Source organism: Chelonia mydas, chromosome 3 (assembly GCF_015237465.2).
Source record: "Chelonia mydas isolate rCheMyd1 chromosome 3, rCheMyd1.pri.v2, whole genome shotgun sequence".
Classification (NCBI taxonomy): Eukaryota; Metazoa; Chordata; order Testudines; family Cheloniidae; genus Chelonia; species Chelonia mydas.
In genome coordinates this window covers 135,017,682-135,045,098 of record NC_057851.1, presented here as the reverse complement: position 1 = coordinate 135,045,098, position 27,417 = coordinate 135,017,682, and the positions used below count along the sequence as shown (strand labels likewise).

At 42.4% G+C, this 27,417-nt stretch overlaps 1 protein-coding gene across 5 annotated transcripts in view; it reads left to right on the top strand.

Moving 5' to 3' along the window:
- PLD5 (phospholipase D family member 5) overlaps positions 1 to 27,417 on the top strand; it is a 270,448-nt gene that overhangs the window by 22,724 nt on the left and 220,307 nt on the right. The window contains exon 1 of one of the 5 annotated variants that reach the window (XM_043543333.1): positions 14,787 to 14,961. The exons of 3 other annotated variants lie outside the window; for them this stretch is intronic. Coding sequence is in view for 1 of the 2 variants with exons in the window: in XM_037895319.2 (XP_037751247.1) it covers positions 23,383 to 23,385 (3 nt within the window). In the remaining variant the exon portion in view is untranslated. Of the gene's footprint in view, positions 1 to 14,786; positions 14,962 to 23,050; positions 23,386 to 27,417 lie in introns of those variants that run through there. One more of the 5 variants, XM_037895319.2, reaches the window with a different exon arrangement.

Sequence of the window (27,417 nt, the reverse complement as noted above, 5' to 3'; positions counted from 1 at the left end):
AATGTAAGTTGCCTTGCATTGCCTAGCTGGGCATGTGTCTGCACTTAAATTTCTCTCCCACTGATGTAAGTGCTCCATTATAGCAGTGCCATAATACTACCTCCCTGAATAGCGTAAAGCCAAGGTTGATGTACTGAGGTTTATACAGGGTGAGTGTAGACACTCTCTTACCTTTATTGACCCTAACTGTCCTCCAGCAGCTGTCCCACAATGCGCAACACTGAGCACTCTGGTCACAATTTTGAACTCCACTGCTCAGGGTTCACAGAGACTGAAGGTCCCACTCCCCTTTAAAGCCCTGTAAATTTCTGAAATGCCTTTTCCTGACTTTCCAGCTTGGTGAGCACACCTAGCAGCTCTCCTCTGTTGTGTGCAACTGCACAGCTGACCATGCTCGTGATATGCTCCAGACACACTCCAGCTTGGAGTAGACAGGAGATATTGGATCTCCTGGGCCTGTGGGGAGAAGAGGCTTTGCAAGCACAGCTATGGACCGGCTGTAGAAACATGAACCTCTATGAACAAATTGTGTGGGGGATGCAAGAGAAGGAATACGACAGGGACCAGCAGCAGCGCCATGTTAAAAGGAAGGAACTGAGTCAGGCATATCAGAAAGCCATGGAGATGAAAAGTCGACCCAGTACCAAGCCGCTGACCTGCACCTTTACAAAGAGCTGCATACCATACTTGGTGGAGACCCCACTACCACTCCACAGACTACTGTGGATACTTCTGAGAAGCCCAAGTCACAGCCCCCTGGTGTGAACAGTGTGGAGAAGGACATGCAACTGGAGGGGGTCGAGCTATGCTGATGGCCAGGACCTGTCAGAGACTCCACCGCAGTCCTGGCAGTCGAGCACAGGTGAGCCTGATGCAGGGGAAGGAACCTCGGGTAGGTGTGTAATTGGATTTTCCATTGTAATGATGTACCGGTGGCATCCCCCAACTTAACAGGATGCAGATATCAACTTTTCATTAATTTACTCATTCTAGACGAGGTAGTGGTAAAAACAAAGAGAGGTAGCGTTATCTGTTTTTTCATTCCCTTGCAGAGTTAGGCAAGGGGAGTGGCATGCAGAGCAGTTTGTTTATGTACACAGGGATGTCCCTTGAATCCTTCTGGGAGATCTCGATGAAACTTTCATGCAAGCACTCTGCACTCCTCTCCCTTATTTCTTTCTCTGCAGGAGGACACTTTCCCACACCAATCAGTGATAACTTGAGCAGACCCATTGCAGTACACAAGCTAGCAGCTTACGGGGCCAGGCAGCTTTGTGATGCCAGCAGCAGCTGTGCTCTCTGTGCCATTGTTAACCTCAGGAGTGAGATATCTGCTAAAATCACCACTGCCTGTGGAAGGGGGTGCCAGTATTTAGTGCAATTGCCCAATACTCATAGTTTCCTGCAACTGAGCAATTCCATCCTCATTTCCCTCACCCCAGCGGGCCATACGCCAATAGCTGGTGCTGTGAATGGCACTGTGCAAAAGCACTGCGACACAGATGTGTCAATAAACATGTCTTTTTTAAAACTTATGGGGAGCAATGAAGGGGGGAGTTCTGAATCTTAACTTTCTCTTGTGCCTATATTGACAGTGGCGTCTGTGTGTTTTACCTCCAGCTGCTGCTGTTGCAGCCTTGAGGGGACTTCCCCTTCACACCCATGAAATGCTTGAGCCAGATAAGGAGGAGAAAGAAGAGGACTTGGGATGACACATTCAATAAGATCATGCAAGCCAGTGCTGCATCAGACTGTGAGGAAAGGTCCTGGAGGTTGAACATTGCAGACAGCCTGGGGAAGGAAAGAGAAGACAGGAGAAAGGACTTGCGAAGCTAGCAAGAAAAAGAAAGGGAGATGCACCAGAACATAATGGGGCTTCTCCGGCAGCAAACACAGATACTGCAGGCTCCTGGAGACTTACAGGTTCAACAATAACAGGCTCACCTCTCTTTGCAGTCAGTGAAGAATGCCATTACAATACTTCTGTACAAACCCCCTCAGCATGCCACGTGGTATCAGGGGCTGCTTCTCTACCCCTAGCACTCCATCCCAGGAGACATGGACAACCACAGTGTCACATACACTGAAGTGTGAAAGCCATGGTTGCTATGTGTAGGTATGTGTAGGTTAAAATGGACATGAATGTTTTGTCCCCTTGTTAAGTTCTATTCCATTAATTTATTATTTTTTAAATATATTTGCTTTTAAATTGCACAGATTTTTCTTTGCCCTGATTTTATTACTGAATAAAATTTTATTTTGAAAATAATTCATCTTTATCAGTTCACAACATATGCTGCAGAGTGCCTAGTGGTTTTGAAAACAACTTGTTACTGCACATTGTGACACACAAAGTGTAATAATCATAAATATACAAGTACCACAAATTAATAGGTGCATTAATAGTGTTATATTCATGGAAGTACTCCAAGCACTACACAATTGCTAACTGGCCCACAAACTGCAGGGCCAGTTAGAGCATAGTACACGATAACACTGGCTCAATGTTAAAGTGCTCTTTCAAAGCCTCCATGATCCAGATAGCTCCATGTTGTGCTCTTCGAATAGCCTTATGTCTGGCTGGTCAAAGTCAGAAGACAGCTGCTCCAACTCTGCCCTCCACCCCAGCATCAACTCTCCCCCATTTGCTTCACAGATATTGTGCAGGACACTGCAGGCAGCTATGGTTGTTGGGATGGTTTTTTTCACTGAAGTCCAATTTTGTGAGTAAACAACACCAGCATCCTGTCAATCTACCAAAAATGCATTCAATTGTCATTCTGAACCTGCTGAGCCAATAGTTGAATCTTTTCTTGGTCATGTCAAGATGGTCATTGCCAAGCTTCATGAAACAGGGGTGCATGGGCTAGGCTGAGTCCCGCAAGATCACTACTGACATTCCAATATTCCCAATGGTAATCCGCTGGTCAGGAAAGAAAGTCCTCGCTTGTAGCTCTCTGAACACTGTTCTTAAAGATGCAAGCATTGTGCACCTTCCCTGACCAGCCAACATTGATGTCAGTGAAGCATCCCCAGTGATCCACCAACTCTTGCATAACCATAGTAAAGTAGCCCTTTTGTTGATTTATTCTGTGGCAAGGTGTTGTGATGTCAAAATAGGTATTTGCGTGCCATCTATTGATTCACTGCAGTTTGAGAATTTCATTGCTGAAAATCCATATGCTACATCTTGCAGATTGCCAAGAGTCACAGCCCTGCATGGAAGAAATCATAGAATCATAGAATATCAGGGTAGGAAGGGACCTCAGGAGGTTATCTAGTCCAACCCCCTGCTCAAAGCAGGACCAATCCCCAATTAAATCATCCCAGCCAGGGCTTTGTCAAGCCTGACCTTAAAAACTTCTAAGGAAGGAGATTCCACCACCTCCCTAGATAACACATTCCAATGTTTCACCACCCTCCTAGTGAAAAAGTTTTTCCTAATATCCAACCTAAACCTCCCCCACTGCAACTTGAGACCATTACTCCTCATTCTGTCATCTGCTACCACTGAGAACAGTCTAGATCCATCCTCTTTGGAACCCCCTTTCAGGTAGTTGAAAGCAGCTATCAAATCCCCCCCTCATTCTTCTCTTCTGCAGACTAAATAATCCCAGTTCCCTCAGCCTCTCCTCATAAGTCATGTGTTCCAGTCCCCTAATCATTTTTGTTGCCCTCCGCTGGACGTTTTCCAATTTTTCCACATCCTTTTTGTAGTGTGGGGCCCAAAAGTGGACACAGTACTCCAGATGAGGCCTCACCAATGTCGAATAGAAGGGAACGATCACGTCCCTTGATCGGCTGGCAATGCCCCTACCTATACATCCCAAAATGCCATTGGCCTTCTTGGCAACAAGGGCACACTGTTGACTCATATCCAGCTTCTCGTCCACTGTAACCCCTAGGTCCTCTTCTGCCGAACTGCTGCCGAACCATTCGGTCCCTAGTCTGTAGCGGTGCATGGGATTCTTCCGTCCTAAGTGCAGGACTCTGCACTTGTCCTTGTTGAACCTCATCAGATTTCTTTTGGCCCAATCCTCTAATTTGTCTAGGGCCCTCTGTATGCTATCCCTACCCTCCAGGATATCTGCCTCTCCTCCCAGTTTAGTGTCATCTGCAAACTTGCTGAGGGTGCAATCCACACCATCCTCCAGATCATTAATGAAGATATTGAACAAAACCGGCCCGAGGACCGACCCTTGGGGCACTCCGCTTGATACCAGCTGCCAACTAGATATGGAGCCATTGATCATTACCCGTTGAGCCCGACAATCTAGCCAGCTTTCTATCCACCTTATCGTCCATTCATCCAGCCCATACTTCTTTAACTTACTGGCAAGAATACTGTGATTAATGATTAATGGTCCTTCATGCTTCCATGGCAATGGCCCCTACGATGAATTTTCCAACTCCAAAGTGTTTTCCCACTGACGGGTAGCAATCCAGCATTGCAAGTTTCCACAGTCTGACTGGCACTCAATTCTCAGCTGTCCATGGAGCTCTCATTCAGGTGTCCCTGCACTGGAGTGCTGGGATAAGCTCAGCACACAGATCCAGGAATGTGGCCTTTCTCATCCAAAAGTTCTACAACTGCTCGTTATCCCAAGCTTACATTACAACAGTCAGTGCTCATTTCTTGTGCCTAGAAGGTGTGCTCCGCCATCTGTAGCTGCTCCATGAATGCCAACAACAATTGAATTGGTTCTCCACAGCAATCCAGGAAATAATCATGTTCCCTGCTGATTTGGCGGTTCTTATAGCTCTGAAAATATTGAAGGATTGTGCATCCCGTAATTGCAACACTTATGACATTAGTGCAGAGCTTTGTAGGCTCCATGCTTCTGTCAGAGATGGCAGAGAGTGAGGAGGGCCTTGCATGCTTGTAGGATTCTTAAAAAAGGCATGAAAATTATCGGTTATAAATGAAATTATGGGATGGAAACAGTTGCACACTGGGAATTTAACCCCTTGCTCCCAGTTACCTCTGTGTGACTCGTTTCTGCCCCACAATGCATGGCCAACATTTGCCAAAAGATAGTGCACTGGAGAATGGTGAGTGGCACACTGGGATACCTACCTATGGTGCACCACACTGTACATCAACACAAACATTCCTGCACAAGTGATACGCTAACTGTGTCGGCTTTTGACCGATGTAACTTGTGTTGACCAAAGTTTGTATTGTATATATGTCCAGAGACAAGCTTCTGAGCTACATAGAGCTCTTCTTCTTTAGTTCTGGGAAAAGTACACAGAGTGTCACAGCTAAATATGAGGTAGAATAGATTATTAAGCATAGGAGTTAACACACGTTGCAATGGCCCACTTCATTTTGAATGGTCCTTCAACACTGCTGTTAGGCCATTAACACTTCTGCAGTCATAGGACAAAGGAGGGTTAGTGGGTTAGAGATTGTTGTAAAGAGACATAAAACCAGTATCCCTACTGAGTCCATGGTTTTCAGTGTCTAGTCCAGGCACTAAAAATAATGGACTGAATAGAGATACTGGTTTCATGTCTCTTTACAACAATCTCTAACCCACTAACCCTCCTTTGTCCTATGACTGCAGAAGTGTTAATGGCCCACTTCATTTTGAATGATCGCTGGCAACATACGTTAACTCTTATGCTTAACAATCTGTTCCACCTTGTATTGAGTTATGCTCTGTGCCTCTGATTACCTTTCCCAGACCTGAAGTAGAAAAGCTCTGTGTAGCTCAAAAGCTTGTAAGTTGGTCCAATAAAAGATATTACCTCACTCATTTTGTCTCTCTCATAGGGTATATCTTCACTAGCACTCTAGTGGTTGTGTAGTCATGGCACCACAAGAAAAAAACCCATCTCCATGAGAGGAATAGCTACCAACGCTGGGAGCACAGCTCCCAGTGCTGGTGCGCGGTCTACACTGCCACTTCACAGCACTGAAACTTGCAGCGTTCAGGGGGGTGTTTTTCACTCCCCTGAGCAAGAAAGTTTCAGTGTTGTAAAGTGGCAGTGTAGACAAGGCCTACTCTGCTGCTGGAAGTACTGTAATTTTCATTCCTATCGTCTCTTGGGAATGGAGAGACTCCTACATGCACCTTATTTAAAATATAGTATTAAACTAGATGACCACACTTAATTTTTTCCTGATTTGAGTTCTGCAACTCATCAAGAAAGGAAAATATGGAATGAATTGATCCTGTTTTCAGTGAGGCTCTGGACAGTATATGGTACTGTTTTGGGAGGTGTATTGATCTGTTCTGGGAGGTGTCCCCTGCATAGAAACTTCAGAAGAAGTTTACCGATAAGGAGAAAAAGGAAAATGACCACATTCTGAAATGGAACTCTCTCTAGAAGATTAAACTGGCTGCTATGCTTTCACGCCTTTCACCCTGGAGTTCTGCCTCATCTAAGCTACTGTCCTTCAGCCCACATCTGGAACTCCGAACTCCTCCCAAGCTTTGTACATTCAGTAGGGCAGTTTCACAAGATCCACTTATAAGGAGCCATGCTGCCAATGCCTCTAATATGCTTTTGCCCTGGGATCACCCACCACCCAGTGGGGTGCTTGCTTAGCAGTGGCGAAATCTTCCAAAGGTCATGTTAACAAGTTGGTGTTAACTTACATTGGGAATCTCACAATGCCATGCCCCTTACCACAAGATGAGAGGCTCCTGTGGGTCCCAGAGCTGTCCCAGACCCTGCTGTTCAGGGTCCCTCTGCTTTAGTCAATATACAGAAGAGGGGAGCAATAGGTCCAGCGTAGGGTGACCAGATGTCCCAATTTTATAGGGACAGTCCTGATTTTTGGGTCTTTTTCTTATATAGGCTCCTGTTACGCCCCACCTCCTGTCTCAATTTTTCACATTTGCTGTCTGGTCACCCTAGTCTAGAGTTTGAAAAGGATGTTTTCTGAGTCATTAGAGAGAGGGAATATAGGAAAGAATAACTACTCAGCTCTAGTGTGAGTCAATCACTTTTGCCATCTGCTGGACTTTAGATGCAACTTCAGCATAAGTTGCAACTGGATGTCTGAGACTTTTATTTTCTTCATATTAAATCACTTATTCAGTGAAAATGCTGAACATTATGTTGTAGCACATTAAAAATAGCATTTACCAAACCAGTGCATATAGCTGACCAAAAGTAGTAAAAAAAAAAAAAAAAAAAAACCCCACACCTGATGACACTAGTAGCTCAAATTAAGGAAAATATTTGAAACAACCAACAGTCTTTGGCAAATGTGGTTACTTACAACCTATAGCACATTTCTCCATAACTTCTAAATATTTTCTGCAGGTTACAAGCAGAGATACCGAACTTTACAGTAGTGTCACAGGATGTACTTACACTGAACAAAAAATATGCACAACAGTGAGACATATTTTAGTTGTTTTTTCTTCAGGATTTAAAGGGTTGTCTGGTAAGAAACAGCTGTGATTAAAAAAAAATACAGCATGGACATGTATACTTTTCCTGGTAATACTTACAAAAAAGTATATTTAATAATTGGGTGACTGAAATCATGCCCACAAAATATTTAGCTCTCATTAATAAAGCAATATTTTACTGTGGAACAAGTTACATCTAGTTTGTTAGACAAAAAGTAGAAGATGGGGGTTAGAGTATATTGGTGTTAAAGTACTTAGATTGGTGTTAAAGTACTTAGATATATATGGATCTAAGCACTTTAACACCGATGTACACTTATCTCCAATCTCTGCTTTTGTAGATATATAATTTAAATCTTTCCCTTCCTATTGAATATGATTTATCTAGGTTTATATAGTTACAATTCAATATTAATACAGTTCAAGAAACAAAACAGTATTTATTCTGTGTACTTATAAGTTCCTGTGTATTACTAATAAGTAACATTTTGCTTTTGATCAGACTGGTTTATCCGCAACTGAGTTAATAAGTAAATAATGAAAAGCAAAAGAAGATATTGTGTCCCTTGCGCACACATGCATTAAAAAATGCAATAGAATAGTATTAGGATTGTGAAACAAGGCCTATGTGTAAAATAAGTTGTCTGTCATAGAGCATATCATGCCTGCCGTGATTTGTAACATACACAAATACACCTTTTGCTTCTGTTACTTTGTCTAACTTCCTTGCCCCCATTTGTCTGTTCATTCCCTTGGGGCCTGATCAAAACCTATTGAAGTTAACTGGAGTCTTTCCATTGGCTCCAATGGGCTTTAGATCAACTCTTGGTTGCACGTTGTCAAAATCCTCAATTGTCAGCTTTCTGGGTAGGGATTGTCTTTGTGTTTGTTTATACAGTGTCTCGTACTGTGGGACTTTAGTCCTTGTTTGGGGTCCTTAGGCTTTACCGCAATATAAATAATAATGTATTGCAGCACATATGTTCCTTTGTTCTCAAGTCTCTTGATTCTACATGCTTTTAAATAGCATAAGTGGTTCTTTATTAATAGGTTGTAATACTCTGATACAACTACTGTAGTATATTTTCAAGTAAGCATTTATATCCAATCATATGCTTACAGTGTTTGGTAAATGTAGTCCTTTGGTATGAACTAATTTTCTGACCCTTCCTCCCCCATAAAAGTGGGGGTGTGCTGTTCCATAGCAAAAAGTATTCTGTAACAGCATAAAACCCTGTTTGACACATTCTGTAAACCAGAAGCAACATCACACATTTAAACAATGTTTGTATCAAAAAAAAAAAAAAGTTATCCTTCTTTGTAACTTGTACACCAAATTTCTGATGCTGTGTTTGAAACTGAGTGGGATATGCAGTTTTAAAAATCTTAAGGAGCTTTGTTGTTCATTTCTGAGTTTGTAGATTAAGGCTTCATATAAAAATGACCAGGAACTATAGCTTGGAAAAGATGAATAACTGCTCCCCCCACACCCTGCTGGCTTTTCAAGTCCCACCTGCTTTGAGCTGACCTGCTGACCTAGTGCTAGGGTTCAGTATTGTCTTGCTCTCTGCGTCTGCAGGGTTTTGGAGTGCTGCAGAGTACGCAACCGTAGCCCTTGTATGTGAGGGAAAGTTCACATCAGAACATCCAAGAATGCTTTTGATGGGTGCACTTCTTTTTCAGACAGCTAGTTCTGTATCCAGTCAGAAACTCCTCCCAGTAGGAGCAATTGCAGAAGCAGGTAAAGCAGGGACTGCTGCACTGGGGGATGTAAAATGGGGCCCAGCTGAGGCCACTCGTTTCCCCCACACCCCAGGAGCCAGAACTGTTCAGAGGAGAAACACCCCCACCCCTCTGGGGGCGCTAGGACCCAGATGGTGCCTCCCCTCCCCCTGCCAATGTGGCCTTGGGGAAAAACTACAGAGAAGAGCCAGGCTGAGACTTCAGCCTGTAGGGGCAGAAGCAGCCAAAGCAGGGACCTCTGGGCATTCAGAACTGTCTACAGTTCTGGCTGGACTGTCTCTGCCCTGTGCTGATTGGCTGTTTCCTTGCACCCCTGCCCCCAGTCTCTTCATTTTAGCTTCACTCCACACCTGCCCCTCTTACCTTTTCCCCCGTCCTTTCCTCTTCATATACTTTCCTCTTTTTCCCCATTTAGCTGATCCCCTCATAACTAAACCTACCCCTGAAAAAAATCTATATAAATATGGCACTAACATGAGGTTTCCTGCCGTCACACTGTTTGGCCGTAAACTCTTTGGGGTAGGGACTGTGTCTCTGTACAGCGCCTAGTGCCATGCGAACCGGTTCTTGGTTGGCCCCTAGGTATTACCTATATCAGTTGAGCATGTTTTTAGCCCATTCAGAGTAGCTTGGTCAACATTTTCCAATAAGCTATGTGCTGAAAAAGCCACTAGGTTGGTAAAAATGGATTTTTACCTAAGGGCAGATATAAAAGAATGGCAGGTCTAACTAGTTAGTAGACTGGGGACTCAGTTACCGTGTTCTTGTATTCTACTTACAGAATTGTAAGCTGTTCATTTTGGACAGTGTGTTTGCCATACAGACATAGTAGATTATCCCCCATAGTTATACATTTTGGCTTAATATGACAGATGCCCAAAGGACAGTGTTACATGAATGTGGAGAAAACCAGGGAAACTGTATCATTAATACAAAGAGAGAGAGAGAGGGTGAAACTGCAATTTCAAATAACCATTTCAGCTCCACAGTGGAATACTAGCTAAAAAATCCCTTTGGGTCAGGAAATTAAAATAGCCACTCTATATCTTAACATTTAATATTTGGCATCTGTACTGTACTTTGAAGATGTAAAGCACAATACTGGAGATTATCTGCTGTAATCCCCACAATACCCTTATGAAATAAGTTAGTATTTGTATATTCCTTTGTTGTTGATTATTTTAAACAGATTAGGAAACTAAGAGCAAGAATGTAGAGCAAGTTAGAGGGAGAGCTGAGATTAGAATTCAGGGTTCTCTAGCTCTGGTTCCTAGGGAACTAGACCATGCTATATCCCAGCATGTTTTGGTGGTTTATTTGTGTGTATTTAGGGAGTGCGCTAGAGTCCCCTACTCAGATCAGGGTCCATTGGTGCTAGGCACTGTACAAATGCAGAGACAGTTCCTGCCCTGAAGAGTTCACAGTCTAAATAGACAAGACAGATGAAGGGCAGGAGGGGAAACAGAGGCACAGAATGGTGAAACATCTTGCTCAAGGTTACGCAGTAGGTCAGTAGCTTAGCTGAGAACTGAAACAGCTCTGCTGACTCCCAGGCCAGTGCATTAAGCCACTGTATTTCCATTTTTGGCCTGTCTTCTGATATGCTGAGTGTCTGTGAGAGGAGAACAGCTTGACACCACCATAGAACTGAAAATACTCTTGTAGTTTAAACAAAGAATGATGCTCATCAGAGTAACTAAATAGGTCTAAAGTCTGGCATGCTTAATCCCACCATTGTATTTCATGGAGTTAATCCAGAAAGGGTATTTACAGTATATATAATCATTTTGGCAATGTCCCCTCAGTTCACGGCACCATGGTTGTAGCTTTTAATCTTTTTTTCTCACAGTGAGAATTTTCACCAATGTGTTCTGCCTTAATCTTGTCTAGAAATTTTCTAGCAGGAATTTGTTCCCAGAAGATACATGATCTCAGCTGATGATGTTCTCTTAAATTGGCAAGAGACAATGACAGCTGCAACATTCTTTTTAGCAAATCATTTTCTTACCTCTGTGAGAAATAAGATTCCAGACCAGGAATAAAAACATTTCCTTTCCTTTTACTGTATATTTTGAGTGTCCCCTAAAGCAGCAACACATGTGCTTTCTGTTTTTGCTAATTATTCATTTGCACTGGGATCCTGTGGCCATGTCTCATTCACATATATGTTCCTCATTCATGTTGCTGTTTAATAAGGATTTTGTGTTGAATCCAATCAGATCTATTCCTTCTACACCTGCTGAAAATCCATAAATGAAAATGTCTTGGTCATAATTTAATTTTTTGTCATTTCAAGCTTTTAGTGATAGCCGTAAAATATTTAATCACACATACAGAGAAGGCTAGTGTTTCTCTTTTCGTTTCCTCCCCCAGATTCACCTTCAGTTCAGTTTTCTCTGGTTTTGTTTTTCAAAAGCCTCCTCTCTGTCCAGACCATCCCATTTTACAAAATAGATTAAAATGTATTCTCAAAAGAGGACCGAGTCAGCTGCTGCTTGTCCAATATGGTGTGCAGAGAGTCCAGTAAAGCTTTTTAAGTTGGCTAATGCCAACAGGCTGAGGAGACTCATGTGGGGAGATGTCATATGACAGTGGTGTCAGAAACTATGATGGGGATGGTCAGGCCTAGTGGTCAGAACTGGACTCAGGAGTCCAGAGTGGAGTTGGAGCATGGTTGGAGTTAGAGCAAGGTTGGAGCAGGACTAGGAACAGGGTGGGAACAAGAGCAAGGCTGGAGCAGGCTAAGGTTTGGGGAATCTGTTGGCACTATCAGGAAGGAGAGAGTTCCAAGCCCTGAAGTGACATTGAGCAGGCTGTGCTGCTATTCCTTCTGTGAGGTTTATATACCTGCCCTGAGAGCGACCAGTACAGTCCCTGGCTTATGGGTTACCTGGAGATTAGCACAGGAGTGTCTCATTACTTTACAATCAGTACCTTCCTCTTCTGATGCTCTGCTTGTCATGAAGAAAACAATTTTGTCTCCTTTATATTTGCTTTCAGGCATTTCTCACTGCAACGGTGGTGACAAGTTTAGTGTCAGGCAGTAAAGGGCCTGACTAGCAGTTACTGGCCTCAAGAAAGAGAAGTTTACTTATTCAAAGGTTTGAGTCCCTTTGAACAGTAGTGGTCAGTCTGTGGGACATGACCAAGGAGAAGGGTATAAGAGGGACCTCCGTGGGTTGCACCCCACTGTCTGAGAGAGCATCAAACTTGTGGAATATAGAAGGTCACAATTGGTCACAAACAACTGTGACCAATTGCACTAAAGTTTGAGGGAAACGTAGCTGTTGGCACTACTGTCAGGCTCTACCTCCAAATTCTTCTATATTGGATTTCTTCAAACACACCAAAAATATTGCAAAGGTTGAATCTAGAAACAATTATTTTGTCACAAAACTGTTAAAGGATTTAGAGCGATACAACAAAATGCATGTCCCTGACTAAATTGAAAAAACAAATCCATTTTCTACAGGTTTGTGTAACTCCTACTAAGGCCATGTTTACACTACAAAATTAAGTCGACCTAACTTACACCAGCATACAGCCATTGCAGTAATTACATCATTTGTGCGTATCTACACTTTCACCAGGAACGCTTGTATTGATTGTGCTGTCAGTGTGGGGCATTGTGGGACGGCTCATGAAAGCCAGTAACAATCAATGTCAGCAACGCAGTGTCTACGCTGACACTGTGTTAAGCTAAATACATTGGCATTGGCTCTATGCCACTCATGGAGATGGAGTTATTAAGTCAGTGTACATCGGTGGGAGAGAAATATAAGTGTAGCCACTTCCATAGTTAGATTGATGTAAGCTGCCTTGCGTTGACCTAACTCTGTAGTGTAGACCAGACCTATCACAAATGTGGGTCTGTCTCCCATTTGTGGTTAAACCATAGTTAGCAGTTTTTGAGCCTGCTACCGCTTCCAGGTTAGAGGTTCTACTGGCAGAGCGCCATACATCACCATGGCAGGTGTGACCTTGATGCTTTGTGTACAGACAGAAACCAACAGGGCCTCACTAACATGGGGAAAATTGGCTATGTATTTGTTAGAGGTGTAAAAAGCACCATTATCTGGAGTCCTTCCCCCAGCGCCCAAGAGGCATTATGTTTCGCACAGGCATAATGCTTCCCTCCACAATGGTTGGATGCTGAATTTTACTCTTTATTCATAATTTAATCCTTTTTATGAAGTGAATCCATTTACCTAGTCAGGCTTATGCTTCTCTGCAGGCCAAGGGCCAAATCCTCTGCTATGTAAATGGGTGAAACTCCTTTGAAGCCAATGGAGCTGATCCCATTACCACGAGCAGAGAATTTAGATCAGAAAAGGTACCTACAGTTTGGACCATCTCCTGGGACTTATTTGAGACACCTCTAAATCACTGGATGATTAAATCATTAATGAACTTGAGCTATATTCTCAGTGGTGCTGAACCAGTGATTAGTTCATTAAGCTACTTGTTATCCTATCCAATATTAAACACCTCAACGGTAGCTTTGAGCAACACTGCAATGAATGTGGCTATTAACATAGTACGGTAAATGACTATGGTAGTCCAGTGCAATTATGCCATACATGCTGCACGTGAAGACAAAACTGAGTTAGTTCCACACGGCTGATGTTATTAGATGGAGGACCAAAGAATTTAGTAGTAATAGGTGCTGGGAATTTTTTTTTCCCTTTTTACTGTATTTGTACATATTGTGACAAGCCAGACAGGACAGCTGTAAAAGGGTGGTCCTGTTAGGTTCAGGTATATCAGCTCTAGAATGACAGGTTTCAGAGTAACAGCCGTGTTAGTCTGTATTCGCAAAAAGAAAAGGAGTACTTGTGGCACCTTAGAGACTAACCAATTTATTTGAGCATAAGCTTTCGTGAGCTACAGCTCACTTCATCGGATGCCTACTGTGGAAACTGCAGAAGACATTATATACACAGAGACCATGAAACAATACCTCCTCCCACCCCACTCTCCTGCTGGTAATAGCTTATCTAAAGTGATCACTCTCCTTACAATGTGTATGATAATCAAGTTGGGCCATTTCCAGCACAAATCCAGGTTTTCTCACCCTCCGCCCCCCCCCCCCCCAAACTCACTCTCCTGCTGGTAATAGCGCATCCAAAGTGACCACTCTCTTTACAGTGTGTATGATAATCAAGTTGGGCCATTTCCAGCACAAATCCAGGTTTTCTCACCCCCCCCCCTTTTTTTCAAAAAACCACACACACAAACTCACTCTCCTGCTGGTAATAGCTTATCCAAAGTGACCACTCTCCTTACAATGTGTATGAAAATCAAGGTGGGCCATTTCCAGCACAAATCCATGTTTTCTCACCCTGCCCGCCCCCCCCTCCCCAACACACACACACACACACACAAACAAACAAACTCACTCTCCTGCTGGTAATAGCTTATCCAAAGTGACCACTCTCCCTACAATGTGCATGATAATCAAGGTGGGCCATTTCCAGCATAAATCCAGGTTTTCTCACCCCCCCCAATACACACACAAACTCACTCTCCTGCTGGTGGAGAATGGTAAAAGCCCTTTTCCCCCAAGAGCTGAAAAGAGGTTACCTCAGGTCAACTAGGGACACCTGAGTGCAATTAAGCATTGATGGTGACCTTTAAACCCTCCCTCCCCTTCCCCCCACCCTTCTGGTGAAGAGAGACAAGCTGTAGCATAGCTAGTGGCAGCAGGGAGAAAAGATGTTGCCTGGTTGGAAGGCTGCTCTCCTCCTTACAGGGGAAGCAACCAAGTCAGCTGGCTGTTTGGGGAAGGACTGGCACCCCAGAGCCACCATAAGAAGGCAATACCCCAGAGAGGGGACAGTGAAAGGTATTCCCTTTTTCTGTTATGATAATTTGTTTATTTGGTTTGGCTGAAGAGTGCTCCTGGTGCCTATCCTGAGGCCCACCTTGTAAAATAGTGAAAAATAAAACCCAAGTGAGGAATAAAAACTCTCCAGAATGGGACTGATTTTCTCCAGGCCCACACTGCCAGAGGAAGAAATGCTGAGCCCAGTCAGGGGAATGAGGTGCCTTCCCCAATATTAAATGCTTTATAAGTTTTCTTAATAAAGAAGATTATCAAACAAAAAACAGGTTATTATAGCAAATACTGCTTTGGAAAACATGCAGAGAATAGCATGTTTTGTGGTTCTTTCCTGTGCTTTACCTTGGCTGAATAAACTTATTTCAAGTATTTGTTACAGCTAATCATATACTGCTACTTTTTATATTTACAGCGCTGCTAAAGTTAAGAGTTGGGCCCTTGCAATGATATAACCCCCCCTAGTGGTGAAAAATAGCTTTCATCTGTTTTGTTTTGTTTTTTGTTTTAATCTGGCAAAAAAAACCTGAAAGAAAGCAGGGTGGGAGAGAATACAACAAAGGCTGTGCTACATGATATTGATTTTTATCCCTTATTTTGCTATTCTGAATATAGATATACTGACAGCCTTTAGGAATAATAGCTACTGGAGGAAGAACAAGTCTGCTATAGCCATTTATCTTTGCAACAAAACAAGGCTTCTTAGCTGGTGTAGTAATACTTTGATTACATCTATGTATTTTTTGCTCCCAGTCCTTCTCCCACTGATTTCAGTGGTAATGTGCCTATTTATTTCTGTTTCTGCAGGATCGGGCTCTTTGTGTATGGCTTATTTAGAGACTTATGTTGAATTATTTTTTAATGGAAAAGACATTTTGACGTTGTAAAACGATGAAATTTGAAGGGCCAGATCCTGCCCTTGTACATAGCAATAAAGGGCATGCAGGTTCTGTACTCAGGAAAGCTCTGCACCGGCCTGACCATTCGTCAGCCTCATCTGTCTGGAGCAGAAGTGGGAGTAGAGTGGCTTCTCTCAGGGCTTGTTTACACTTGTAATGCTACAGCGGCATAGCCATACTGGTGTGGTGTTTCAGCGAAGACGCTACCTACTCTGAAGGGAGGAGTTTCATCCTGTCTCCATTTTGGAGCTCTCACCTGGTTGTGATATTTGGGGATCTCTGTGCACATGGTGCTAGGGAGATTCTACCTATGTTAAGTTCGTGTGGGTGGGGTCTAGTTGTTCTACCAGCCCCCAAAGAGAAGACTCCTGGACTTTTAACTGTGTTATGCAGCTGATGAACAAAAGCTCTCTCCAAGCTGCAGAGTTCAGGGGGGTAGAATTTAAGGCTTTTTTTTTTTTTGCTATGTAAAATATTTAACATAGCATTAGGCTTGGCTGATGGTATGTCATTCCTCCTACAGAATGCTGGGTTGAGCAAAACTCAAACTACTTTATTGCACAGGTGTACGAAGGGTCAGACTTGAAACACCAGTGGTGGGTTGTTCACGAGAAGCAATGGCGCTGGAACATGCCCTCAAACTACCCAGGCAAGTTTAAATGGGCTGCACTGAAACCCTCTCATGATTTTTTTTCTTTATTGGCATACGTGCATTATAATCCTTCCAGACTATACATCTACACAAGCAAAGAAATAAACACTTGCTTAAAAACCATTCACAACTTAGGTCCCCAAAAGACTTATGTGGGTGCCATGCACTGTTCTGGATAAAATTTGACTGGTTTAGACTATTTTTGATCCGCATCACATCAATAGTTTTATCTCCTGTTCTGTGCAAAAGGAAAAAAAACTCACCTAGAAACTTCTTGAAAATTTGATATTTTTTCAGGGCTTATAACTCTGGAACATGTGGCTCAAATTTGGCTCACTAAACCTACTCAACACCCTTGCTAGGCATAGCAAATTTCAAGAAAATCCATTGCAGTGTGCAGGTTTCAAAGAAGTGTTAGAAGTGTTGCCCTTTTAGGAAGGATGATGGGATGACGGCAGCAAAGGGCTCCTCTTCACATCCAGCTGCAGTATAGCAGGCTCTGAAAGGTGTGAAGTGTACTCCTGGGCGAATTCTGTGCCACTGATGTGCACAGAATTCATGGCCCTCTCAGATTACTTTCTCCACAGAAAAATGACTTTCTGACAGGGAAGCTTCAAGAGCAGTCACGCACCACTCCCTAGCTGAACAGGTACATTGCTTCAGGCACTCGGAGCAGCTGGCGGAGAGGTAAATCACTGCAGGGCTGGGAACACTCCAGCCAGTGGCTCCTACCCTGAGCTGGGATCAGCTGCTAGTCCCAGCTGGGCTGGAGCAGGAGAGGACAGGACTTCCTCTTCCCCTACAAGAAGTGGCTAGGGCTGTGTCAGACCCACCCCCAGAAACCTTCTCTGCTTCCTGCCCCCATGGCTCTTCAGCTGCAGGGGTGGGATCACTGTATGGGGAGCTGCTCCCCCATTGGCCCAGCCCTTGTGTAGCCAGATCTCCCATACCCACACACCCTGACCAAGCCTCACCCCATACATCCAGAACCCCCCTAGCCCTCCAGACCCAAACCCCACCCCATTGAACCTTGACCTCTGCATCTGGACCCCTTGCCTCAGGACCCTCCCCCCACACCCTACACCACCCTGAGCCCCCACATCCAGACCCCCATTCCACTTTCCCCCAATGAGCTGCACCCAGAACCTCACCCCCCCAACCCCATGCCCCCAGCACCCAGACCCCTCCGCTGAGCCCAAACTACTTTCACCTGTAAGCCCCTGCAGAGTCCCATTGCCCCTATACCTGGAAACCCCCCACCTCCCCCACAAGCCTCTGTGCATCCAGATCTCCCCACACCTAGACCCCCTCCCCCCACTGAGCTGCCTGAACCCAGATTGTCCCAAACAGAATCCTCTCCCCCCCACACCTGGGGATCTCTCCCATAGTGAGCCCCTCCATGCTTGGATCCTTCCTGGTGCAGAAGGGTAGGGCCCGGGCTCCAGAGTGTTTCTGGGGCAGACCCAGGCCCTGTGCTGTGTCAGGGTCAGGGGCAGCCTCACCATTGACTCAGAGTCCCGGAGGGTGGGAGGTGGGGAGGCTGCAGGGTGATCTCCCACCTTCGTACAGCCAGTGGTCTGTGCTCCTCACTGTCATGCTGGAGCCTCTGCATTTATTTATTGACAAATAAAACTTGCAGAATTTTAAAATGGGTGCAGAATTTTTATTTTATTTTATTTTTTGGCGCAGAATGCCCTCAGGAGTAGAAGTGGTCCATTCTTCTTAATGCCGAGTTCTCAGCTAAATGAGAACCCCCTTGGACAAGAATACAATCTAAAGCAATGGTGATTAGACATGTGAACTGCTCCATTCATCTCACTGAATGGCCCCATTCCCTTACTGAGTACTCTAAACCTGTGATGTGCATGAAATATGCCCACCCAAAGGGCCAGGACATTCCCAGATCCTGGCTCACAGCAGGGAGGGGTCTTCAGACCCTCTGTAAAGCACAAGTCCTCCCACTCCACATCGCAGCTCACATGAGGAAGGGTGTGTGGGAGGGGGCAGCAAGAGGGGCTCATAGGAGGGGAACTCAGATCCTCCTAGGGGGCAAGAGCCCCCTAGATCTGCATGGGTGGGGAGAATGTGGGGTTGACAGAAACCCTCCACTCCCCCTAATTCCCATGCCTCCCTCACCTGAGTCTCCAACCTCTCTCCTCTCCCCATAACTCCCACCCCTTGCTGCAGCCTCAAACCCCTCTGCCCCACTGTTCCTCCCCCGTAATATCCTTCCCTGACAGGAAACACGTCTAATTTTTTCCCTAAAGACTTTGATTACAATCCCCCCAAAATAAAATTTCCACCCAAAACTCTGAAATTGTAGCAACCTCTGGCTACTCAGGTCAAAACTCCTTTTGTTGTAGGTGGGGGTTTGTGATTAATTTATCCTAAATTATGTAAATTGAAGCGTGAGTTCACAGCAATCCATATCAATGAGATCTATGATTCATCCAGTCATTAGTACCTCTCAATTTAACACTAAAAGGCAACAGAAGGAAACTGGTCTTTTGAGGGGTCCTTGGGTCTTTTGAGGGGTCCACCATGAAGCACACCATATTTCAAAGCAGTAAAAGTAATTGTTCAAATTTTAGAGCACATAGAAGAGTCTATCTTTAAGCATAAAAACTGGTGAGAATGGAACCCCTCTAGCCATTTTTCTGTACTAGTGCATGTACTCTGTAAAAAATTGTACATTTTCTTAAATACCTTTCTGAATTTGGGGCCCCAATGATTTAGTGGGGCCATATACTACCTGAGTAAAACTCAGTCATTTTGACCCACATCACATCAATAGTTTGATCTCTAGCCCTCCCCACCCCCATCTAGAAACATTTTTTTTTAAACTAACTATTTTAAGGGCTTATCTTTCCACAACCCGTAACTCGACCCCAAATTTGGATCACTAACCCTACCATGCACCTTCCTGAGCCACATCAAATTTCAAAGGAATCTGACTGAGCATGTCAATTTTAGAGGACTTATTAAGGTCGACTTTTAAACAGAAGTCATGGCTATAGTGGTGCTGCTATAATTTCACTGTAATTTCAGCCACATCAGGTAGATGTGAGGGAGTTATCTTTTACAATGTGATTTCATTTCTTTTGTAATCAATTTTGTATTTAACTAATTGAAGGGATAAACTCTCTGCAGAGTTTTTTGGGAAATGAGATGACTACAGCTCCCTGACCACAGAAAACAAATCCCTATGTTTTGATTTAAACTAGTGGAATCAACTCTTTCTGTGCAGAGAGACATATTCCATGTTTAATTATGGTCCATGAGTTGGCATATAAATGTAAGGCTGCATACTACCCTCAATCCACAACACACAGCTCACATATGTCAGTGGGAGATTTGCTCAAAGGTAAAGTATGATCTTTATGTGGTAACTAAATTTTTAGGGGCCCCCTCTTACTCCTGTTGAGTAATCTTACTCTGTAAGTCATCGGTTCTGTAGAGGTTCTTATACCGTCATCATCATTAGATCGTCACTGTAGTATCTGAGTGTCTCTTAGTATCGGAGCATAGTCCCATTGATTTAAATTGGAATTCTTGCAGATGAATATTCTACTCAACATGAGGGAGGGCTAACAGAATCTAATCCTGATTTCCTATAAAAATGACTCCCTTTCTTACAGAACAGGTGGAGTTTTTGAGGTTCCATGGGTGCAGCTGCTTTTCACAATAGAACATCCCTTTAAACATGTAAGGCTAGACTCCTGAACTTTTACTCACATGGAGTAGTATCATACTCCTTGAAGAGTCTCATTGATTTTGATGTATGAATTGCATGAGTAAGTATCAGAATGTGGCTCTTAGGTGAGATCTCAGTGGGACTGCTTGCAAAGTAAAGTGCTGCTCAACATAAAGGTGGCAGAATGTGGCCTTTAGTTATTATCATGATTTATTAGTTGCTAAATATTGCATTGTTATGTTCAGCATCACTCAGTGGGATAATATAGTCACAAATTTGGACCCTTGCCACCTTCTTTCTCTTCCTTTCTCAGTCTCCTTTACTTTGACTTTGTTTCCCTGTCTTTGTGACTCCCCCTGCTTCTTCCATCTGCAGTTACATCTCTGCAGCCAGTTCCCTCTGTAGGCTTTGGTCTCTCTCCATCTCATCTGCTGAACTGATGAGCAATAAAATAGTAATGCTGACATTTAAAGTGGTGTTGGTAGGCTTTAGAGTCAACACATCACTGAGATTATGAGGGGATTAGGAGTTCTCAGAGCATTGTTTCAGGCTGTTTGTCTGTATACTCAGAAAGACAGCACTATCCAGATTTACATTTATATCACATTTAGAAAAATTTCCTCACAACCATAAGGTATAGAGACTTTTCTGCAGAATCTTCTTATATCACACGGGCCAAATGAATACAGCAAGCAGCCTGGGTGGGTGGGATAGTTTGACTGAACTAATGGGTGTGGTGATAAATTTAAAGCAAAGAGGAAAAGTGATGTTCAAAAGGGATCTTGACATTTATTATGTCAGCATGATGTCACAGCAAAACAAAAGTAGGGCATAGCTATTTAATGTACATAGTTCACTGGGTCCAGTTCTGGAAGTCTCAGACAGGCTTTCATTCAGGAAGGCGGGAATTAAACAAAAACTCGCTTCTTTCTATTTCTCTGTGCATTACTGCATTTCCCATTTTGGGAGTTCACAGGACCATTTTCCAGTATGCTGTCCTGATAGCTGGCCCTTTAAATCTGTAGGCACGGTTAGCTGTAGTCCTAAGGATGTCATTTTGCCACTGATTGCACCATGCCACAACTCCATCCCTTCCTGCTAGTAAGTATTTAGGGCCAAATTTGTAAAGGTGCTTGGGCATTTACAGATGCAGATAAATGTCTAGTGGGATTTTCAAAAGCATCTAAGTGTATAAAATGCTTAGGCATTTAGTAGGACTTCCAAAAATGCGTATCTGCACCTGTAGGCACGCAAGTACCTTTAAAAATCTGGCCCTTACCTCCATTTGCCCTGTTTTCTCCTTTACCTTCACTCATCCCTGAAGAGATGGAACATCCATGCAATGAAAAAAGCAATGGGTAAAATTCTGGCCCCAATAAAGTCAATGGCAAAATTCCTGTTGACTTTAGTGGGGCCAGGATTTCACCACTATACTTACTGGGTGAGAGTCAGACCCTGATGTAAGCAGGTACATGCACCTAGGATTTCACTGGAATTGTACCTACATACACCAAGTCTGAATTTGGTTGGTTATCTTTTAGCAAGAAGTTATAATTCTTTTTTCTCTTCATTAATCATTTTATTGTTAAAGAAATGTGTTAGGCTGTTTATAAACACAGAGGAAAACACAATTTCTGCCCCAAAGAGCAAAATACAAATCATTTAAATGTGTGTTTGATCCATAACTCAGTAAAAGTTTCTGTGAACCAGCAAATCCGATCCCCACCCTGCTACACAAAGCCATGTTTTTGGCCACTCCATCTGGCACTAGGAGCTATCTAATGACTGAAGGGGATGATGTGATGAAACTTATTACTTAGCTTTTGTGCTGAATCTGAAAGAAAGAGGAGCATATGACCCCTAAGGTGTTCAGGTGACATGGATAAAATTCGAGCTATAGAGAGAGATGTAATAAATAAAATGTAAAGGGCCATATGATACCATGAGTTTAAAACCACCACTAGCTGAGATCAGAGGACTTGGGAAAACACTGTAAGGTTCCCCTCACAGAGTTTCCACTCAATACCTCCCTCAGAGGGAACCAACAGAGCCCAGAAATGGATGGGGAAAAGAAGTTCCAAGCCCATGAATTCTGGGTTACTTTGTTTAGAAGGCCTGACTCTCCATGCAGCTCCTTGGACAGCACCTCCCACTGGCATCTGGTTTTGTAAGAAGCCATGCTGCCACTGGATACCTCTGCCAGACCTTTGTCATATTCCCCTTCTGTGAGGAGTACACAGCTCATGATTTCTATTTTTTCTGGTGCGGAGCAGCTGCTTAGCTCCACACTATTCTATCTGAATTCGGGCACTTAAGTGATCCACAGTGTCACAACCCTGCACAGATGTTTCCTGAGGCTTCTGTGGCTTTCAAGGAAGAAACAGTCCATGGAGATGGCACTGCCCCGTGTCAGCTCTGTTCAGGGCTTTCCCGATCATAGTATTCTTCAGGGCAGAAGTGGGAACTTGGGGCTAAAGTTCTTTGGAAATTGTGATGTTTTCCTTTTTACCAATAGTTTATTGCTGCCTAAGGTTTCTATGGTGCTTTATCTTCCTGCAGCTGACCTTTTCATTCAGAGAAATGTCTGTTTAAATTAATGCTGTAGTAAAAGATGATGGTCTCATGCTTGTCTTAAGTGGGCATTTGTCTAGATCAAAAAAATCTCATGCTATTTGGCACAGTTAGGAGCCTTGGCTTAGGAGAGGTCCATGTTTGGAATAACAGGGTGTTGCAAGTCAGGATTCAGGTACCTTGGCAGAGTTGTGTGTGTAATCTGGCATAGTGCCTGTCTGCACTATGCCTAGCTCTAGCTAGCGCTAAAGTTCCTTTTGAGAACAATATATGAATCCCATTTTGTAAGAGAAGAGGAAGAAAGAGGGAGCCCAAGATTAAATTATCATTTAGCAGCTATAAAAACAATGTAGTAGAGGCACAAATAGTTTTTGAACCATGCCATGTGAAAATTCTGAGACTTCTTGTTGCAAACCTCCCTGTTATTGCTTGGATTGGCTGATTTCCAAAGCATCAAGGCTAGCAATTGAGGGACTGAAATATAATCGGTGGTGATACATTTTTACCACATAAAACATTCTCTGCCTCCAAAGTCTCAGTGTCTCTAGTAAGCAGTGCATCAGCAACAGCTCCTTGCTGCTGGACTTCAGAGGAAAAAAAATTGGATCAGAATGGTAAGAAGCTCTTCAGTTTTCACCAGATCTAGATTATTACTTTTGAAAAGAATGTTTAGAAGCTGATGGTGAAAATAGTAGAGAGTAGTGTTAAAACCAAACAGCAAGTGACTAGGATACAGTGGCACTATCAATATTTTGCTGGAAGAGATCAACAAAGCAAGTTGGTGACAAATATCTTTGGCACTGAATATGTTGTGTAGCTTAAATAAAATCTTTTAAAATGGTGAATACGACTGACTAAAATTTTATATAGAATGACTGCTGCTGGTTTCAATACAGATGGATAGGTGTATGATCTTTTAATACAATTTTGTATTAGTGTAACCACTGAAATTTTTAAATGTACAAATATAAATAATGTATACTTACCATATATACCATACATGAATCTATGTTTTCCCTCAGTTTTTAGTGAAAAAGAGAGAGATGCTTATATTCATGTATATTGACCTCTACTAGTTCAAAATCATATATACTTTTTTTTTCCTGATTTTTGGATTTGTGTAGCCCAATTATGTTCAGCATGCTTCTGTACTGTAGGTGTTAGACTGGAAAAAAATAAGGGTGAAAAACTTTTTGGTCAGTTTTTATCCTCTTTAAAAATTAAGTATTCTAAATTAATCAAAGAAAGCAAAGTAGACTATAAAATACATAAATGTAAACATCTGCAATAATTATTACAAACCGCTAACAATGCCTTTTAATACTTTAAAAAATCGTTGAAAATTTCATTTAAATGCTTTTATTTACAAATTACTAGGTACTTAAACAATTACAAGGGGTGGGGGAGAAGAAGGAATGTCTTGCAAGCATTTACTGTATGCATTGTAGATAATAATCATTGTCAAGATAAAGCTTTCTTGTTGAAATATGCACCAAACCCAATCTCCTGTGTGGGAACTCAGCCACTCATTTAAGTGCATATCAGAGAAAAGGAATAAATTGATAATGAGATTACAGAACATCAGGGAGAAAAGAAAACACATGTCTAAATAAACCTTGAGAGGAAAGCACTAAAATATGCTTATTTGACCCTTAGCTGATAGGTGGGAAATTATTCTCTTTGTTATTCAGATCAGAGAGGACAATTTAAAAGAATATCTGAGAGAATTTTCAAAAGTGTTACACAGAAACCCCAGAAATTAGAAACTAGGTCTGGTTTGATTTTTTTGATCTAATTTGAATTTTTTTATTGTTGATGTAAAGAAGAAAAACAAGAATATAAACATAAACTATCATCAGTGCTTTTTGACTTTTTTCCCATCCTAACTGGCTTCAGTTGAGGACAAGAAATGTGGTACTGAAGGCAATTATGATAGTGAAGTAAATTATGTTATCTCAGCCCATATATGCCAAGATATCATTCTGGACACAGAGTGATGCATTAAAGATTTAGACTTTCCTCTTCAATATGCAGCCTATGTAGAGAAATCAATAGCTATACAGAAACAAGGCTCTTAGTGTCTTGGAATATTGTTGTGACTGAATCTAGGCACTGTGATATTTTCTCCTGTATGCTTGGGGAAGAACGACCGACGTGCTGATTATCATGTAAATATTGGAGATTTTAGTTTATTGTTGCTTCCTTGTCAGAAAACCATATGCTCACAGTTGGTTTTAACTTATATTTGAAATGATACTTAGTATATGAAAACTCACTGGGGGCAGGGACCTTGTCTTCTACTTCATATTGTACACCACTGAGCTTAACAAATAATAAATGATGATACATATATATCTGCAAGTGTATGAGGTTCCCTCAGTCCCCTTTAATTCCAATGTAATTCTATTTCTAATACTGCAAATTAAGAAAATTATTGGCTTCTGGAAATACTACCATGTACACACTGTAACAGCATGTCCAGTGTGATTAAGTTTAAGACAAAGTAAACTTGCCTTGAGTGGAGCCGCATGAATTAGGTAGTTAGTGTGGGCATTTCACTGGATAGCCATTTCTGTTATTAGTTTGGAGGGTTTGACATGATTACCTTTTTATGATGTTGGGGAAAAATAAAGTAGTAACCAGTTTGGTAATAAATACCAATTATTCCAATGATAACATTCCTTAAGAAATGTAAATAGTTGAATGTCTTACAGTGGTCACCCTTAAAAACTTGCCAGGTGCCCTAGATAACTAAGTTTCATTATTTCCAGTCTTCCCGCTAGTGCGTTTAGGGATACTGAGGGAATATGCAAAATAATATGGTTACCTTATGTAGTTATCTAAGGCAAAATTGGAAGGATATAAATGGGATCACTGCACATTAAATCTTTAATGAAAGAAGACATCAGGTGTACTAAAATCTGTTTTAAGTGTTTTACATGCTGATGAAGACAAATAAAAAATGATCCAATAATTGGATTTCAAACTCATTCAGGTTATGTCTCAGGATATATTTGCATTGATTACTCTTTTATCCCAATAGCAAAATAAAAATCTGAATAGTCAGTATAAAAATACACAGTAAATATAAAAATAGTTGAGGGGAGGGGATAATGAGTGTCAAGACTTCAGTAATACTCGGTTCAAAGATAAGGTTCAGTCCTGCAGCCCTTTCCCAACGAGTAGTCCTTTTGGCTTTTTTTCTGGTACTACCTGTGAGCAAAGGCTGAAGGATCTGGCCCTTGTTCACCTAGATTTTCAAAGCATTATGAAAGAACACAATACAATGTACATTACTTATTCAGAATGTGACTGAGTGGTGTAGCAGTTTGAGGCATATAATATCGAAGGAGTACTGCACTGGTGAAATCATAGACGTGATTCACATGTTTTTCAGCTGTGACATTACACACCGTGACTAGCTTTGGGCCTGGTGTAGCCTAGGTGATATGCTACAGCTGAAAAGCCGGCACACGACATGTTGAATCATGTACCATTAAAGTACTGCAACCCCCTTACACTAGTTCTTTTCTATGGTGACTCCTCATACCGGACATCAAAATGAATGTAAAGAAAACAGCTCCCATCTTGTTCTTCCCCAGAGCAACATATGTCAAAGGGTAGCATTTCTTAATACATATTTCTGAGTTTGCTCAAACACAAAAGTGCTTGGCTTTTGAAATGTCAGCATCCTGGTTTGTGGTGCCTGGGTACTTTCGCTTAGAAAAGCACGACAAATAGAGGAGCAGGATTCATGCCTTTCCCAAGCTAATATAATTTTTATATGGAATTAATTTCACCCAGCAGGCATCCTTAATCCACGCTGAGAGTCACACTCTTCTCTCACTCGCACCCATATAATCCCTTGAACTCAGTGCCAGAACCGCGGCAGTATACCATAAAACATGTCGCTTCTAGGAAATTATAAAGTATTTGCTGTGGTGTACATAATGCATTAGCTTGCTTGGTACATCCATGCTCCAGAAAGCAGCCCCTCTTCCACATTGCAGATAATTAATGCAGTCATTAAAAAGGGGACTCTTTTCGCACAAATTCACACACTAAATCAGATTAATTTCTCTTCTCACACAAACAAAAATGAAGGTTGGTTCAGGTCAAAAAATAAATCACATGTTTAAGTGAAATAAATAATGGCCGCAGCTCCCTCAAAGGTGGAGCTACCAGACTGGTGGCTGGATATATGCATTTTCACATATCTGGTTAATGTTTATTTTGGGGCCTTTGTATTACCTCTTCAAAATGTTGGGCAGAAATTCCAATCTCTCACCCATGTAATTTATGGTTACCATAGAAACATGAACTTGCCCTCACTGCACATACTGTACAATGTGGTCAAATCAATGATATCACAGAAATCTAAGGGTGAGATTCTCTGCCCTACTCTGGCTCCTTTATGATTCATAAAAGGGCAAGAGGAGTATACAAGTACACTAAAAGCCCTATATCCAGCTGGTGGAGGATCCTCCCAATGCAGGCATGGCAGAAGACAGTCATAAAGCTGTCTCTCAAAGACAATTCACAAGCCCTGATGTAGCAGGTATGCGAGGAGCAGGGCAGGAGCTGAAGTGGTATGTTGGTGTCAGATCCACAGCATGCGGCACGGTAAAAAATCTGGGCAGCAGTGT